The 17,459-nt window shown below is 32.7% G+C and overlaps 2 protein-coding genes across 4 annotated transcripts; one reads left to right on the top strand and one right to left on the bottom strand.

Moving 5' to 3' along the window:
* Positions 1 to 6,605: 6,605 nt before the first annotated feature.
* Positions 6,606 to 10,758, top strand: CCB3 (cofactor assembly, complex C (B6F)). The gene is made up of 3 exons (XM_021436527.2): positions 6,606 to 6,748; positions 6,912 to 6,955; positions 10,222 to 10,758. Exons 1-3 carry the CDS (start codon positions 6,706 to 6,708, stop codon positions 10,756 to 10,758), a joined length of 624 nt encoding a protein of 207 aa, XP_021292202.1. The 5' UTR covers positions 6,606 to 6,705.
* On the bottom strand, positions 7,496 to 13,214 carry LOC110422560 (uncharacterized). 3 transcript variants are annotated; one of them, XM_021436526.1, is made up of 9 exons: positions 12,941 to 13,214; positions 12,639 to 12,846; positions 12,353 to 12,554; positions 11,900 to 11,970; positions 11,721 to 11,798; positions 11,460 to 11,547; positions 11,316 to 11,371; positions 11,118 to 11,221; positions 7,496 to 7,546 (listed from the first exon to the last, which is right to left on the bottom strand). In XM_021436526.1, the coding sequence occupies exons 1-8, from the start codon at positions 13,004 to 13,006 to the stop codon at positions 11,121 to 11,123; spliced, it is 870 nt and encodes a 289-aa protein (XP_021292201.1). In that variant the 5' UTR covers positions 13,007 to 13,214; the 3' UTR covers positions 7,496 to 7,546; positions 11,118 to 11,120. The 3 variants fall into 3 exon arrangements, 2 of the variants coding, with proteins under 2 accessions (XP_021292201.1, XP_021292200.1); XM_021436525.2 differs by lacking the exon at positions 7,496 to 7,546 and having other exon boundaries at positions 11,085 to 11,221; XR_002445728.1 differs by lacking the exon at positions 7,496 to 7,546 and having other exon boundaries at positions 11,139 to 11,221; positions 11,460 to 11,618.
* Between the last annotated feature and the right edge of the window lie 4,245 nt (positions 13,215 to 17,459).

Below are 17,459 nucleotides of genomic sequence, written 5' to 3'. Positions count from 1 at the left end.
GACACCAATAAACTCAAAATTTTAAAATTCATAAACCTAGGTTTTCAATGAAATTTTTTTTTCAATTTTTACTCAAAATAGATGTTTTAGATAAGAAAATTTGTGTTTTGATTTATAAAAACATGTTAGAAACACTTTAATTGGTGCCAAATTGTCAAAAAAATAAAAAATAAAAAAAATAAAGAGAGTTGAGAAGATTTGAAGTTTTGGTTTGTAAGTAACAACAATAATTTAGGCATTAAAGTGTAACAAAATGTTTTTGAATATGACATGTAACAGCAATATTTTTTTAACATGGTGTGTAATAACAATATTTTTTTCAATATGACGTGTAATAACTTTTTTTAAACCATGGCATGTAACATGTTTTTGTACATAGCGTGTAACAACAGTATTTTTTTTAACATGACATATAACATGTTTGTACATGGAGTGTAACAACTTAACCATGACGTGTCACATATTTTTGTACATAGCGTGTAACAACCTAATTATGGCGTGTAACACGTTTTTGTACATGACGTGTAACAACTTAACTATGGCGTGTCACACGTTTTTGTACATGACGTGTAACAACCTAACCATAGCGTGTAACATGTTTTTGTACATAGTGTGTAACATCCTGACGTGTAATTTCATTGAAGGTAATTTTGTCCAACTTGATTAAAAATAGTTAAAATTATAAAAGAGGCTATTTTTGAAAACATCTTATTTTTAAAGGTTAGTTTTTAAAATGCCCCAACATTATTGCATATGTATACTTATCTCTTTTTTCATGATCATGTTTGTAAGCTTCTCTTTCCATCTTCCTTTATACCTAGGATGTATTTCCTTTCAAAGATCCATTATGGTGAGTCTGGAAAGGCCACAACAAGGAAACAGACCACAACACATAAAAGGAAGAATAATTATTCCAAAATAATTCCCTAAAAAAAGATTAAAGTAGGAAAGAGTGCTGAAGTTCCTCCTATCCCTAAAAACTGAGAAGATGAAACTTTTAGAGAAAGAAGAGAATATCATTTTTAGGAAGAAGTTCGTGCCAAATAGTTTGATAAACATCCCTCTAAACCTATTGGATATGACTAGAATCATCTATACTCAGAAGCACCTCCTCATAAAAGAAGTGATATCCAAGACTATCCACTCTGAAGTTCAAATTTGAGCGTGGTGAGTTTTCACTTTCTACTACTAAGTTAGGATCCAATTCTCAATTTGCTCATGGTTGGGATAAGTGGGTAAATAAGGTGTTTAAGAATCCTACTTATATTAAACTTCTCTCATCGGTTAGGATATTTGATGCTGCAAGTGTCACTTCCAAGCTCAATATTCATAAAGAAAAAAATATGGATGCATGGCATACTATGCTTGCTGGATGAAGCACTTTTTCTCATACTATGATTATAACATGGGGGGATTTACTTTCACTCTTAAAGATGTGTGTGTTCTCTTAGAACTTCTTTGTATTAAAAAGCATGATTTTCACTCTATTAAGCTTTTTAAAGAAGAGGTATGTATTCAAGACTTTTTCTTTGATCTACTCAAGAGTTTGAGTAAAACTTTGAAGATTACATGATTCTCCAATTAGATAGGATAAAAAGTTCAATACTAAGGGAATTGAAATTGGTCCTCCAAAGTACGTAAACCATAAACACAAACTAGTGGCTTTAATAATCTTTTGGTTGGCATGACACGTACTCCCAAGGTATCCAGATGATGGTATTTCTTCAGCAGTTATTCCTTTAACAATAAAAATTGTCAAGGGAGTACATTTTCCTCCTGCTCCACTATATTTAGGATCTTTATATAAAATACTTGACTTGTTCTAACTCAAAATCGTCAAGTCAGCTAGGTGTTATAAAGTTTTAACTTATGTCGATGCTTCCTTCATTTAGATGTACCTATGGGAAAGGTTTGGTACTTGTGCTCCTATACCCAATACATATCCTTTTGCATATTTTTCCATGAATAACTCTTTATCCAGGAACAGTTATAAAGCTTGGGCATGGCATGATCGACTATCGAGGTGTAATGTTCCTGAAATGATGGATCGAACAAAAAAAAATTCAATCCTAAACCTTATGTATAACATATAAATGGATTTGGTGATCTTAAAATTTATTATGACCACCATCCTCTATAGCCAAGAATAATGACCTCACGAGATATTAACTTTTGTATATGGGTTCATAATTCCCAACTGCCTTTTGTGATTGAGAGTTGTAGTTTTGGTAGAGATAGAGACTTTCATTCTGTCAAGGTGTATTCTCCTTATAGAGTGATTTGTTAATTTGGATTTGACCAACTAACTCCACCTGACTCTTCTTCATCTATTAGTTTTTCTTCTTGTATTTTTTCATTCCTCATGGCAGGACTTTAAACTTCGTTTAGATAAACTTAAAAGTTGTATTGTCCTAGCTTTTGATAAAGTTGGTATCCACACTTCTGGATGGTTTGCTTATTGGAGTGAATGTCTTAAAGAATAGAGATATTTCACTGTGCCATTAACTAATCCTAAGGCTCATCTCTACGTTCCTCATGTAAGTAACATTGATGTATTTTTATGCTTGATTCATCTTAAAAAGAAGAAAAACATAACTGAAGAAGAAGATACTACTCTTCATGCTCTTACTCAGCGAACAAAGGACAAACATGTCTATCGAAAAGTAAGTTCATCTTTTGTTTCTTATTCCACACTCTTTTTTATTCATTTCTTCATTTTGTTTGTCTTTTTTTTTCTTTAAGAAGAATCAACTACAAAAGTAGAACTTAATTCATTTGAACAAGAAGAAACTTCTTAAATAGAGATTGAGGAGAAATCATGTGGCTTTAAACATAGTAATGAATCTGATGAAAAGTCTATTGACATTAATAAGGCTAAAGTTGAGGGTGACCTAACCCGTTTTGATGATTTCATTGAGTTGGATGTTTTATTTCTTTCTTATGTTTAAAGCTCCATTATGAACTAGGTAAAAAAATATTACTATGTTACTCCAATTGATGTTATTCCATTAGTTTTTTTTTTAAATTAAGACAATTCTTGCTTCCCAAGTTTTTCAAGATGAGGTTGTTCTTAACACTGAGGCTATTCCTGGTGTTAAAGTTGTCCCTGAAGCTACTCTATATGTTGAGATTATTCATGATGTTGGTGTTGATATTGATGATGCTAAAGCTACTCCAATTAATCATCATGCTTTTTCTTCCCCAATGCCAGAACAGGGAGATACTAATAGTGTTTCTAGCACTCAAATAGCACATACTGAACAGAGTGGTAGGAAGGTTGACTTCCATGGTTTTCAAGTCTCATCGGAGTATGTGGACTACTTAAAGCACGTTTTCAATATATGGAGAGAGTTTTGGAGTATCTACTTTGTAAAGAACGTAAACGTCATTTGCTTAGTGATGGAAGTGTTAGGTAAAGCTTTAACCATTTCTCATGCTTCATTAATGAGTACTTCACCGAAAGAATTGCAACAGATGTTACGAGATTTTGATGATGCTTGTAACGTTGGATTCAAGCTTGAGTGCCTCAGTAATTATATATCTAAAGTCAAGGTTTTTCTTGACAAGTTTTCCTTAGAAAATGAGTAAGAAGACATTGCAACAAAGATAGTTGCACTAAGAAAGTATGAAGCTAAAGTGCAAAAATAATTAAATACCTTTGCCAATATTAAGAATAGTAATTCTTCTCTATAGAGTATCTAGTTGGCTAGGCTTTTGCTTTTTTTTTTTTACTTTATTTGAAAGCTCATTTGAGCTAGTACTTTGCTATTGGTATATCAAAATTTTTTTTCTTTTGCAATAATAATAATGCTATACACAAGTCACATAGTTATTCACATTTCATATTATTGTATATGGCCAAAGTGTAACTCTCAACTTTTCCTAAAGGAGATTAACTCTAACTTGACATGAAGGAGATTAATTCATCCCTTTAAATAAACAAGCATAAAGGTTGTGACTAATTTATGAGTAATAACCTAAGGCCAAAGATGAGTGATGAAGCTTGCGGCTAATAACATAATATCATTACAGTCAAATTATGAGCGATAAAGCTAACGGCAGAAACATTAATAATAAATTATGGTCCAAGAATAAGCGATATAGCTTGCGACCAATAATCTAATATAATTGCAGCCAAGATATAAGCAATGAAGCTAGCGGCTAAAATATAAATAGTAAAACACAACCAATATAAAAGCGATGAAGCTGCAGCTGGGACGCTTTCATTTAAGTACTCAAGATGACAAAGAATCAAATTATATATTTTACATATAACAAAAAGTGAAGTAGGAATCTCATAAATGATACTTCTTTGTATATTGAGAATTGATTTGAGCAGTGATGGCATTGTTCTTCGGATTTTTCAATTTGTAATATCCGCTCTTATTCACCTCATGAACAATATATGGTCTTTCCCATTTTGGGTTGAATTTAGAATTTGAGGTTCCTCTTTTAATATGTTTAACTACACGTAGTACAAGATCACCTTATTTAAAATTTTTGTTGTCGATTTTGCATACGCAAGCATACATATCGAACAAGTAATATAGTGATGAAATAGAGTATTGTTCCCACAAAGATTTGTTCCTAAATTTTTACTAAGTACTAAAATCTTATAACAAATCAATCTTATTTAAGTAATCAAAATTTATAAAAAATTAATTAAAATAAAATTAAAATAAATACTAAATTAACTAACAAACTAAATAAGTTGAGAAAAGTAATATATTAAAGCCCTAAGATTATGGGTTCATTCAACATTTTATCGGATACTAGCTTTTCTTGTTATTTATCTTTCCTGGGTGGTTTTACTAACCTAGAATCCAATGTTATGGACAAGTCTCCATTAAGTTCTTTCACAAATATCTAACTTAAATAGTTCACTATATGTCTATAGGAATTAATAAAATTAAGTTCATTAAGCAAGTGTCCTAATGTGGCTATGTATTGCAATTGACATATGTTTACTCAAATCACGAATCAGATCACCTAAGTGATGTGAATATATACTATTCAAACCTTAGTCCAATATAAAATCTCTCTATCAAGTTTCAATTAGATTCACAAATTAATTAATTGTTGGCCAAGCAATAAAAAGCATTAAACACATATTTGAATAAACAAAACTACACCCATTGATGATAAATAAAAGAGAAAATAATATTCAAACTACATGTTGAAATCCACCACAATCTTAGAAAGATAATGTAGCTCATAATAACAAACAAAAACAACATCCAAAGAAATTTAACCATGAATCCAAGTCAAAAAAAAAAAGAAACACAAGTAAAGAATGAAACTAAGTGTTGAAGCTTTATGATCTCAATTCTCTCTCAAATTCTCTTGTTTTTTTACTTTGTTCTTGGCTTCAAATCTCCAAAATAATTGCTTGCTGCCTCGCCCTTTAAACCTCTGAAAAAGGTCTCTTAAATACGCTCTAAGTAACCTAATTTTTAAAATTCCATCAAATTTTTATTTTTGAAAAATCCCCCAATGTAGCGGCCTTGATTTCTTAGCACTACTGTGCTGAATTTTTGCTACAATAGTGCTGCGTCACTACTTCTCCAACACTGCAATGTTGAGCTCTCAGGAAAATATATAGTAAGCTTTCTTTCACCAACGCTGTAGCCTTGTTATCCTAGTGTTGTTGCAATCTATTCATTTCGAATGTGATTTTCACCTTGATCTAGTCTAAACTAGGCAAAGTAGTAAATATAAAAGTTTTAGCCCTGTCTGTTGAATTTCCTATGGTTTAATAATCACTTTAATTTGACTTCTGGATTTGAAAGGCATCCTCTAAATACGGCATCATGTTCAGTCCATGCATACTACTGTAGTGCTCCAATTTAGACAAATTGTTTTACCATGATCTAATCAAAATTGAGAAAAGTGGTAAACATAAAAGTTGTATCTCTTCCTTTTAGCACTCTATTGGTCTAAAAATCACTTCATTTGGAGTGATTCAGAACCACCTTCAATCTTTATGAGAATCCTTGAGCCAATTTTTTTTTGTTTGAATCAAAGCTTATTGTGCCTCTTGGATCTTTAAAGTTCGAAATTTCCTATCTCTAACCTGTTAGATCTTTGAAAAAAATAATAATAATTATATCACCAAGCACACATATTCACCAATCACATTCTCAACAGTCATATTTCTTTGCAAAATATCAAACTTCACCTAAATGTTCTTAGCAACTGATTTGATTGTTTAGCAATTAAGTTATTTTGATATATTTTTTAAAAAATATTAATCAATAATTTTAAATTATGTGACCGAATAAAAAGTTAAAAGTCAAGTTAGCAATTAAAAATTCAATCAGCAATATATTGATTACCTTATTTGTCACTTGATAATATCATCTTTTAAAATAACACATTAATTGATGTCGTGATATTAAATTGATAGTTTTAATTTCGATTAATAATAATTAGTTAATGATTAATGGTAAAATTTTATTTAATTTAAAATAAAAATATAAAAATTAAATTAAATTTATAAAAATATAAAAATTAAATTAAATTTATAAAATTATAAAAATTTAATTGATTTTTCTTGTAAAGGAGAAAGGCTTGGGTACTATTGCATTTCTCTATTTTTAGTGACCTTGCCTTTTCTCTCTTTGGACTTTCCCTGTCTCCATTTCTTACATTACCCAAACCCATTCAAGACAAGATAACGTTCCCTCTCTCATTCTGCTCTCACCAATGGCAACGTCTTCTTACCTTTTAAGCCACATCCTCGTTAAAGGTACCATTACTTTCTTCTTCTTCTTCTTCTTCTTCTTCTTTTTAACGGTCTGTGATTCTAGGAAGAACCCAGAGTGATGGGGGAGAAAGAAAAAACCCAACAGGGAATTTCCTCTGACAACTTAATTTCCTTTTCTTTTTTTAATTTTTCAAATTTTACTCAGAATGGCGACCTCTGATAGTGAAGAAAGAGAATTCTGCTATCTCTGTAAGTCCTCACTTCCCGGCATGATTACGGTTATATTTGTCACGGGATAATAGCTATGTTCAGTATTGGAGTTTTTCCTTTTTGAGCATGCATTGCAATAATGTTGCTAATGATGGGAGCGTGGAAGAACAGTCTTTAGTTTGGGAAACGGCACCATATTAATTGGTTCTTTGAGTAACCAACTCTAGATTAATGGATAGTGAGAATGGTTTGTCAGTGTTGTTAGATAATTAGATACTATCTTTGAACTGCTTTGTTTGCCAATACTTTGTGTTTGTTTGCTTTTAGTTTGTTTATTTTTAAGGGTAGAAGTACAAGGTAGAAGTTCATTTTTAAGCATGTTCACCACAAAACAACCCTAACCCCCTATGCATTCACCCACAGAAAAAAAATAAAAAACAGTTGGGTAGGGTGAGGTAGATGTGAGATTACTGGTGAATATAAAACTGGTCATTCAATACTTGCAGTGAGCAGTAGATTTCACTATGAGCTTGCCTCCGGTGAAGCACCGCCTGATTCATCACATCCTCTTTGTAAACCTGCCTCACCAAGGTGATCTTATATAGTTTGTTTCCCAATATCTGATAGGACCTGTGTAAATGCTTCATTACAACACAACATGAAAAAGAAGAATATAGGGCAAGTACAATACTATCAATAGAATTCAACAAAATTAATACTGTTTTATATACTGCCTCAATAAAAATTTTAAGGAAATTAAAAATAAGTCTGAGTGCAGAAATCCATATTAAATGGACAAAAGGCTGAAGATGAAGAAAATGATAAGAATAAAAGTTTATCATAGTGACTGAACACAATGCACTGCTACAAGGAAAATATTTTCGAATGAACAAGTAAGAATACTATTTGTTGCAACCCTCTTGATTAGGCCGCTGCAATGGCATTCACTCTTCATGACACCAACACCATAATTAGGGGTTCTGTAGAAGAATTGAGATTTGCTGCAACACAAGCCCAAAATGGAATTCTATTGGCACTGCCAGGTTATACAAACCAATTGTGTCTAATTGCACAGCTTTGAATTGGTAGGTTTAGATTGGCATATAAAGGACAGGAGGTTATGGGCATTTTTTTTCTAAACAGAGGCTTAGAATTCTTTGATTTTGCAATTTTGCGATTTTGTTGGTGTTTGCCCTTTCAATGAGCTTGTTGTTTATTACTTGCTTGTTGTTTATTACTTGCTTGTTGTTGGCTTGTTGGCGCTGTGGATTTTTTTCTTAACAAATTGACATGTATATTTTTAGTGATTTTTAAAATTTTAACATTGAAAATAGCTCGCAAATTAAAGTAAAATTCATTCTTTCTATGATACAGGAAGTACAATACCCCTTGTTTTCTTGCTTTACTCAAACATTTAAACTTCCATTTCATTTTCAGATATAAGCTTCCTCAGTCCTTTGGGATTTGTTCTAAGTAGGAGTGAATCTCTATGAGAGTTTTATAATAGTCTAACTTTTGTTTCTTTTATTTCAACCTTTTCCTATATTCCTATACAAGTAACGGTTTAGATGCTTAGTGCATTTATTGAAGTGCCTCTCTTGGATCCTTATATATGCTGCTACCATGTGAACTTAGGTTTTAATTTGAGGCACCTTCTAATTGCTTGTGGAGGAGTATGACTTAGAGACAAGGGATTTGATTGCTTGGTAAGAAGTGTGGCTTATAGTGGAAGGGATTTCACATTAAACTCAAAGGATGGGGCTTATAAAGAAAGGAATTCCACATTTAATGCTGAAGAATATGGCTTATAGAGGAAGGGATTTGTACATTGAATTCAAAGGATTCTTCCTATGATTTTATTTTAATTTCTTGGCAATTTCCTTATGTGGTTTTCTTTATAAGGGCTTCCATATAATTGTCTTTGCCATGCTCGCCGAATTTCACTTGTTGATAAGTTTATTTGGCATGCTTTTTCATACCTTGATGCCCTGTACCTTTCTCCCTCTTTTCTTTTACTTGCCTTAAATCAGCATAGGGTATTCCATTGGATATTTTTACCCTAATACCCTATGCTAGCAACCTAGCACCCTTCAGCACAGTATTAGTCATGCACAACACCAATGTCAGCCTAAAACTTCCCTCAAACCCATAGTTAAAAACTCGAAAATCTCAACAAAAACCATGTCAACTTTAACTTGAGCATCTACCTTAGCACAAAAATGCAGTTGCAACATATTGATGAGTGTGCTATTCTTCTTGATGGGCTTCCAATCCAAGCTGTTGAATGTCTAGTTGGCTAAATTCTGTTTCTTTAGGGTTGGCTCTCCTCTGCTCTAGATCCTTCTAAAAGTTGTTCTAATTTTATCAAGTCATTGATCTGAATTATAACCTCAGGATACTATTTGAAAACTTTTTTTCCTGTCCCTTTATGCCTGTCCAGAATCCTTATTTATTTGTTTTGATTAATCTGTGTCCTTAAGGCCTGCTAAGGCTTTGGTGATCTTAATGCCAAATGGCCATCGATGTCTATCCTTCAATTAGCATGGGTTATGACCACACAGTTGTGTGATACCCATTCATTGCTGATCTCGCTATCTGATTCTAATACTCCTTGTGTCTGTAATGTCAAAATCATGTTGATATGCTGTAGTAGTGCTTAGTAGCATGTTGATCATTGAGTTCTAGCATATCTATTAGTCCTACAGTATCTAATAGAATTTTCTGTTAGTCCTACAGTCATCCTTTTCCAACAGGACTAGATTCTGCATGCTAATAGAATTTTCTGCATCCTTGGCCACTATTGTTGTCCTTGCAATGTTGTGATTCTAGTAAGTTCAGATGGTGTAGCTGAAACTTATATTCTTGAAGACTATTGGAAAGTTTTTGTAAATCAAAACTTTCCTCAGTGTCCTTTACTGTGTTGAAATTTACATGTCACATTATTTTCCACTGTAACCTATTCTCTTTTCTATTAGATTCTCTTAGGTCTCCCAATTTATACTGGGTACTGATCTGGAGCATAGCAGAGATCATGGTCTTTTAGAAAATTTCCTTTCATAATTTGAGACTTTAAGTTTGTTTTGCATATTGTTGGATTTTGCCAGAAAATCATAAGTTTCAACTGCTCTGTTGAAGATTTATAGTCTCAACAAATACTTTAGAGGATGAGTAAAAATGGAAGGAAATAAAAGGAAAAGTAAATTGAGTCAAATCATATAGACTATCAAACTAAGTTTATCATTTGTGTTAACATTCATGAACTTTACCTGTTATGTTTCTAAATCTTTAATATTTATCTTACACAGGAAGGATTCAAATATCCTACCAGGAGAAGTTCATATCATGGCCGTCGAGTCTCACGGTCCAGCACATATTGTTGCCAAGGAGCTACAATTTCTACTATTGAACTCTTGCCATCCAAGTTAATCATTTCAGGGGAGCCGCCATACATTTTTGGTATTGCAAGAAATATTAATCTCAATATGCAAGTATCACCAGATGTTACCTCAGATCTCACTAGGCGATTGTTACTGGCAGATTTGGATCCTGCCACAGCTAAACTGGCAATTAGTATTTTAGGGCCCTTTCTCTCAGCATTTGCCTTTCTATTTATTTTGAGAATAGTGATGTCTTGGTACCCTAAGCTGCCACTGGAGAAATTTCCATTTGTCATTGCTTATGCTCCCACTGAACCATTTCTCATCGCAACCAGAAAGTTGATTCCACCTCTTGGAGGAGTGGATGTAACTCCTGTAGTGTGGTTCGGATTGGTCAGTTTCCTTAACGAGATCCTCCTTGGCCCTCAAGGGCTTCTTGTCCTTATCTCGCAACAGGCTAGCTAGTATGCATTGAAAGATACGGTTCTGTGACAAATAATGAAATGGTTGTGCTATTCTTTTTTTGACATGTGATCATAAAAGGCCCCTTCTGTAAAGATTAATGGATACTGAGTTTCCAAAGTTTGGTGTTCCAAATAACAAAATGTTATTTTACAACGTTTGGAATCTAGAGAAAATCTTCTGAAGAGAAAGTTCTTTTCCACACTTTAGCAAGAACATGGCATCGTTAAACATGATTGAAAATAACAGAGGTAAATTGATAGAAAAGTTGGTCTCAAGTACAGTCATTCCGTTACAGAAATGTAGATTTCCATAACATTGTCAGCAATATGAACAATACCTAAAAGGGAAGCTGTAAGCACCTGTTAGGCTGTTAGTGACTGGCTGCATCTCAATCGAGAAGGATCTTTACGCAGAAGCTCATCCATCAGCAGATGTGCAACTGATTTGTACCCCAGCTCCAGAGCTTTGAATTTGATGAGATAAGGAAAAAACAAGGAACTCAGTATTATCAGTTGCAAATGCGTAGCCAGTCGACGAAGACAGGTATTAAGACAAACCTCTGTAAATTGCTATGCCAGTTGGAGCTATCTTTCGATTCTTCAAGCATATTGAACTATTAATAGAGCAAAAATGAATCAGAGAACAACACAAATTCTCAATCACACACACGCACACACACAGTAAAATGATGAGTCACGTACCTGTTACATATCCAATAAGGGTTAATTCCTTTTTCTTCTATGCAGTGAGGGCACATCCATTCCTTATTTTCTCTTACCTCCTCCAGTTCTGACAAAAAATGACAACCGTAGCCTGTAAACTATTTCCTTTCCTTGCTTGGCTATGGTATTTTTGTAAGACTATAACATCATCACAACATCAAAAATCACCACTTCCACCCTTTTCCTTCTTCACAGAATCATAATCTTTTTTTCTTTCTATAACTACAGTACTGATCTTACCTTCACCGTACCTGAGCTTGAGACAAGCCCGGCAGAGAACACCATTGCTAGAGTGACAAACTGAACAATCTGTCTTTCCTGTTTGACATATATATATATATTGTGAAAATGGTTAATAATATTACTTGATCTAGTTTAAAATGAAGAAGTGTGCAAGTGGTTCCATTGATAAAACTAACCTATGCACGGCTGATTTACGTCAAGATTACCACATCGCTTGCAGTCTTCCTCAGCACACAATGTCTTTTGCCTGCATATTTGCATGTTCAAGGTAAAATCTTGGGTTTTGTTATCTTAAAAGAATAAAATTTTTATCTTTAATTCTTCAATAAAATTGGGTTTATGGTTTCTCATCTTTATTCCCAAACAAGCTTTTCTTTTGCTACTTCCAAAAGTAAAAATCAAAGTATGAAAGCAATTAAAACAGAAAGAAAAGTCATGATTGTTAAAGATGACCAAATGAACAAAATGCAACTGCAGAGAGTAATGAATCGTGAAGGAAATTGCCAATAGCATAATTCTTGTATTGGTATTGCCATTTTTAGAGACTGCATTCAACTGACTGACAGCTAGACCTCGTGATAAGAATGCAGAAATAACCCAACCAGGGGAACAAAAATAGAGAAATAAACCTGCAGAAATGGCAGCAAATTCCGAAAACAGAGTTGTAAACGCTGCCTCTCCCCTCCTTGCGACGGCAGCGCCGAGCAGAATCCTCGGGCGATAATTGATGCCTGGCACCATATATCTTCACCAATGGCGCATTTGCAGGCCTTTTTTCTTCACCTTCGCCCAAAGATGAATTACTCCCATTTTCTTCGCCAATGTCCCTACCTTTTCATATTAAATAAAAAATGGGAAATATTAGTGTATATATATATTTTGTAGGAAACGAGGACTCAACGGAATCGTTTTCACCTCTGAGCCGGCTAGAGCGCCGCAAAAAATTGCTTGCACGAGTTGAGGAAGCGGGAATTCGTTTCAAACGATTGGAGCGGCGCAAAGGCGTGATTTCGTAGTCTTTCTTTTGCCATTTTCTGAGCTGGGTTTTCTCTGATTTTGCAGACGAAACTATCGACCGGAGCTCGGAGATGGTTTTGTGCAGTCCCAGAGAAGCTAGTCGAGCCTGTGTCAGATTTCAGGATCATGATCCATCAAAGAAAAAGACAAAGGGAAAAAAGTAAGAGTGCAATTTACTACAAGAGAAAGGGGAGATGGACCTGGTTCTCAACGATGCGAGCGTTCCTAAGAGTTTCGTAGTCGGATTTGACTCTAAGCCTTCCCATTTGATTTCTCAGATAACTACACTACTCTGAGTCTGATCAACATAACTGTGGCTGCAAATGATGGAAATGGGAAACAAAGCAGTGACTCTGTCTGTTTGTCAAAATGACTGACCAATAAGCAGAAAAAAAAAAGGGAAGGACAGTGCTGTGCCTGCCAACGGTCATGAGTTATTGGAGCGGGAGACTTGAATATTCGAACTTCAAACAAAACAACCCCTAGAAATAGGAAAATAACCTGTTTTTCTATGTAAAATATTTTTATATTTTTTATTATTTAAATAAATTATCAGGAATATTTTCTATCATGACTCATTATCAAAATATTAATCTTTTCAATAACTTTTTACTATGATAATATAAAAATATCAATATTCATCAATTATGTAAACCATTTAAAATAATTTTTTTATATTAAAACTCTTTTTTGTTAATTATTTCTCATCATATTATTATATTGGTTAATTTATTAAGTGAACAAATTGTAAATTAGAAATTAAAAGAAATCAAATGTTTTCATTTGTGAAGACTTTTTTTTCTAGTTTATATAACAAAAGTGTTCTTTCATTGACCTTAATTATTATGTATTATATTAAAATTATATTATCTAATAAAAACGATTATAGATGATACGAGCTTTATGAAATAGTTGAATAAAAATAGTTAATAATGCTTTGTTGGAAAAAAGAATAATGAATAGAGATGAGAAAAAGACAAATAATGAATAATGAATAGTGTTTTTCTTTACAAAACACAAATAGTTGAATAATGCTTCGATGGAAAATAGTTGAATAAAATAATGATATTTTGTGAGATCGATTCAAATCAATCCCACAAAAGAGAAAGATAATATTTTTCAAGTGAAATCAATCGTAAGGTTTATAGGATCAATTCCAAAGGAAGTGAAATGTAAATGAAAAATGTATGATGAAGTAATTGAGGCTCAAATAGATCAACTTCACATTTAAACTTAGCTACAATGATATTAGTGTTGACTCTATATGTTTTTTATGATAATAAAATATTCCTCATTCATTAATGTTTAACTTCACTATTTAAGTGTGCAGGATTTAATTGTATTCTCCTGACAAAGTTGTTAATTAAAAGCAAATCAAGGAGTTTGCTAAGTTTAATGATGAGTTAATCAATTAAAAAGGAAAAAACAAATAATGAACAAAAACATAACCGTAGTAACTAATTATTACGGGACCTTAATTAGCTAAGGCAAGGCTGTATGATAAGTTGAAGCAAAATAAAAATATGCTAATTGGTTAAGAGATCTGGTTAATTGGTTAGAGCACAAGGTCCTAGTATCTTCAAGCGGTAAAAGAAAGTTTGAAAATATAGTTGACCATTGAAGGGAGCTAAAATGGAGAAGTTCAAAATTTGAAATTTTCTAGTTAATTAAAAGTGATTTTAATCGATTATGGTTGAAGTAAAGCTTCAATCAATTAAAGGAAGATTGTTGTATAAAAAAGTGAAAACAAAAAGTTCGTAATCGGTTAGAGCCTATCATAACCAATTAGAAGAAGTCTGCTAAAAAAAAGAAGTCTAAAGACAGAAAACTCGTAATGGGTTTAAGCCTCCTGTAATCGTTTAGAGTAGAGAACATAGTAGTAGAACAGTGCAAAGTAGAAAAGCTATAATCAGTTAGAACTGCCTATAATCGATTAGCCAAAATTTGTTAGCCTTTTTGAATTTAAACAAGAAATGACAAAATAATGGCTAAAAGTGCATCAGAGTTGTTTCTAATGGTTAGAAATTATCTCTAACAGAAAAATCTGACTTCCCAAGTATAAAGAACAGCTCCAATTGTCAAAGAAAGTAGATTTGAAGGAAAAATAGCTACTTCGAGCAAAAAGTCAAACATTTTTCACCAAGAACACTTGTTCTTCACTCTAAATCTAGAAAATGTATTTGAGCTTGATTGTAATCTGCCTAGACTTGTCAAGGTACTTAATTATACTTTTTTTTCTTTTTTTTTCTTGAAAAATTAAAGTGTGGGAAGCACTCTAAAGGTTGTTGTAAAGGATTAGAGCTTGGGTTAGAAGCTCACCTTGTGAAAGCTTGGTAAAAGCTATTAATTCCACTAGTATAGTGAAGTTGGGTTGAAAATTCTTAATTGGGAGATCAAGGTAGTAGATATAGGTCACAGGGACTAAACCACTATAAATACTCTTGCACTATCCACTTCTCTTTACCTTTCCTTACTTGGTGTCTTGTAATCCTAATAAGTTCTAGTCATTTCATTTATCTAGTTGATTAAAAGCTTTTCAACCTTTAAAAGGCTGAGCAGAAAATTCTAATGCTATTCATCCCCCCTCTAGCACTTGAATAGGACCAACAAATGGTATCAAAGCCATACCTTTAAAATTAAGACTTAACATACTTAAGGGAGATCCACATGGCTTTATAAAAGTTAGTTGTTACTTAGGGTTAATCCATAAATAGGCATCCTCTATTTGATAGATCTAAATTATGCTTATTGAAGCAATAGGATGTCCATATACATTAGAGCCCTTGACTATGAAATGTGAGATATTATTATAAAATGACCTTATATTCCCATTTTACCTAGTTTTGTTACTGGTGAAAAAATACCTAAACCAAAAGCTGAGTGGACTGAGGTTAAAGTTAAAAAGTCCAAACAAATTTTGAAGCCATAAACACCTTTTATCATGCACTTACTCCTTTAGAATTCAACAAAATCTCTAGTTGTAGAACAACCAAAGAGATTTGGAAAAAACTTAAAGTCATTCGTGAGAGGACATCACAAGAAAAGGATTATAAAATTACCTTATTCACCCATAATTATGAAATGTTTAAAATGGAATCGGGTGAAGATGTCACTACTATGTTTGATAGATTTACCAATATTACAAACAAGCTTAATCAACTTGGTAAAACCATTCCTGAACATGAGCCAATAAAAAGATTACTTAGATGTCTCCTCAAAACCTGAAAACCTAAAGTCATAGCTATTTGAGAGGCCAAAATCTCAATGTGGTCACACTTGATGACATTTGTGACTCACTCCTTACACATGAGCTTGAAATGAAAAAAGAAGAAGATGAGGGAAAGAAATAAGCCAAAGAGAAGAAGAAAAATTTAGTACTCAAGATTAGTTTACTTGAGGAGGAATTAGAAGAGCTATTAAGTGATGATGATGAAGAGCAAACCATGACGGCCAAACGATATGAAAAGCTAATGAGACAAAAAGGTAGAAAGTTTGAAAGAAAAAAATTATAAAAAGTATTAAGGGCCCTTTTAGAAAAATATGCACAAAGGTGATTTCAGCAAGAAAGATGAGATGACGTGTTTTGAATGCAAAAAACCAAGACACTTTAGATCAAAACGACCATCACTTAAAGAAGAAACCTCAAAGAAAATGAAAAAACCAAAAAGAGCAAAGGTGGCAGCAACATGATCTGATAATGATTCATCAAGTTCAAAAAAAAAAAGAAAAATTGGAAGATAGAGCCAATTTCTGTTTGATGGCAAAGGAAGAGGAAATTGAGGTAACTTCTAATTCATGTGATATTTCTTATGATGATTTGAAAGATGAATATGATTATCTATATGCTGAATTTGAAGAACTTGTTCCAAAATATAAGACTATGATGAAAAAGGCTATTGCATTGAATGAAGACTTAGAAAAAATCAAACATGAGTACAACTCTGCTTTTGATTAAAGGAATATGCTTCAAATTGAACTAGAATAATCTAAAACTGATTCTAAATTCTTGAAGCTTGAATTGGAAAGAAAAATTTTAAAATTACAAAGAGTTATTAATGAAAATGCTACACTTAAAGTTGATAAAGAAGAAAGACAAAATTTGAAATCAAAAGATGAATAAGACTTTTAAAGAAAAAGAAGCCTTAGAAAGAAAATTAACGATGTCTCATGTCACTATTATGTACGGTAGGAAAGGTCATTTGCCCTATGAATGTTTTCATTCTAATAGAATCTTTCCCAAAACCAAATTGTTTTGGGTTCTAAAAGGATCCCATGTTATTGCTAACCCTCAAGGACCCATGAAAGTATGGGTACCTTCAAAGAAAAACTAAAAATCTATTTTGTAAGTTAAGTAAAGACAAAAGGAGTAATGTTTTGAAGCTCAATCAGAGAAAAGGCAACTTTGGTACTTGGACAGTGGTTGCTCGAGATATATGACCAGTAATAAAAACTTATTTGCTAAGCTTGATAGGAAAAAGTGTGGTAGTGTTTCTTTTGGTGATGATTCCAAAAGTATTATCCAAGAAATTAGAACCATTCCTAACACATCTCATGTGTTGATACTCCAATCATGTCATTCCTGTTAGGGATTTTGAGAATATGGTGCTCTAGAAAGTAGGTATATTCTCATGCGTAATTTCATTAAATTTATTTGTAATGAAAGTATATTTGGATAATAGGATGCAGAGTTTGTTTTAGTAAGCATTCATTATCTAGTTA

Source organism: Theobroma umbraticum, unplaced genomic scaffold (assembly GCF_002168275.2).
Source record: "Theobroma umbraticum cultivar Fairchild unplaced genomic scaffold, ASM216827v3 scaffold_146.0, whole genome shotgun sequence".
NCBI lineage: Eukaryota > Viridiplantae > Streptophyta > Magnoliopsida > Malvales > Malvaceae > Theobroma > Theobroma umbraticum.
The sequence above is the reverse complement of the archived record's forward strand: the minus strand, read 5'-3'. Positions and strand labels throughout refer to the sequence as shown.

Excerpts from the sequence above, each read along its gene's own strand:
- LOC110422560 (XM_021436526.1), bottom strand. The coding sequence starts at position 13,006 with ATGGGAAGGCTTAGAGTCAAATCCGACTACGAAACTCTTAGGAACGCT. Across the intron at positions 12,555-12,638 it reads GCGCTCTAGCCGGCTCAGAG|GTAGGGACATTGGCGAAGAA; the intron begins GTGAAAACGATT and ends TAATATGAAAAG. Across the intron at positions 11,971-12,352 it reads ATTTGCTGCCATTTCTGCAG|GCAAAAGACATTGTGTGCTG; the intron begins GTTTATTTCTCT and ends GCAAATATGCAG.
- CCB3 (XM_021436527.2), top strand. The coding sequence starts at position 6,706 with ATGGCAACGTCTTCTTACCTTTTAAGCCACATCCTCGTTAAAG. Across the intron at positions 6,749-6,911 it reads AAGCCACATCCTCGTTAAAG|AATGGCGACCTCTGATAGTG; the intron begins GTACCATTACTT and ends AATTTTACTCAG. Across the intron at positions 6,956-10,221 it reads AAGAGAATTCTGCTATCTCT|GAAGGATTCAAATATCCTAC; the intron begins GTAAGTCCTCAC and ends TATCTTACACAG.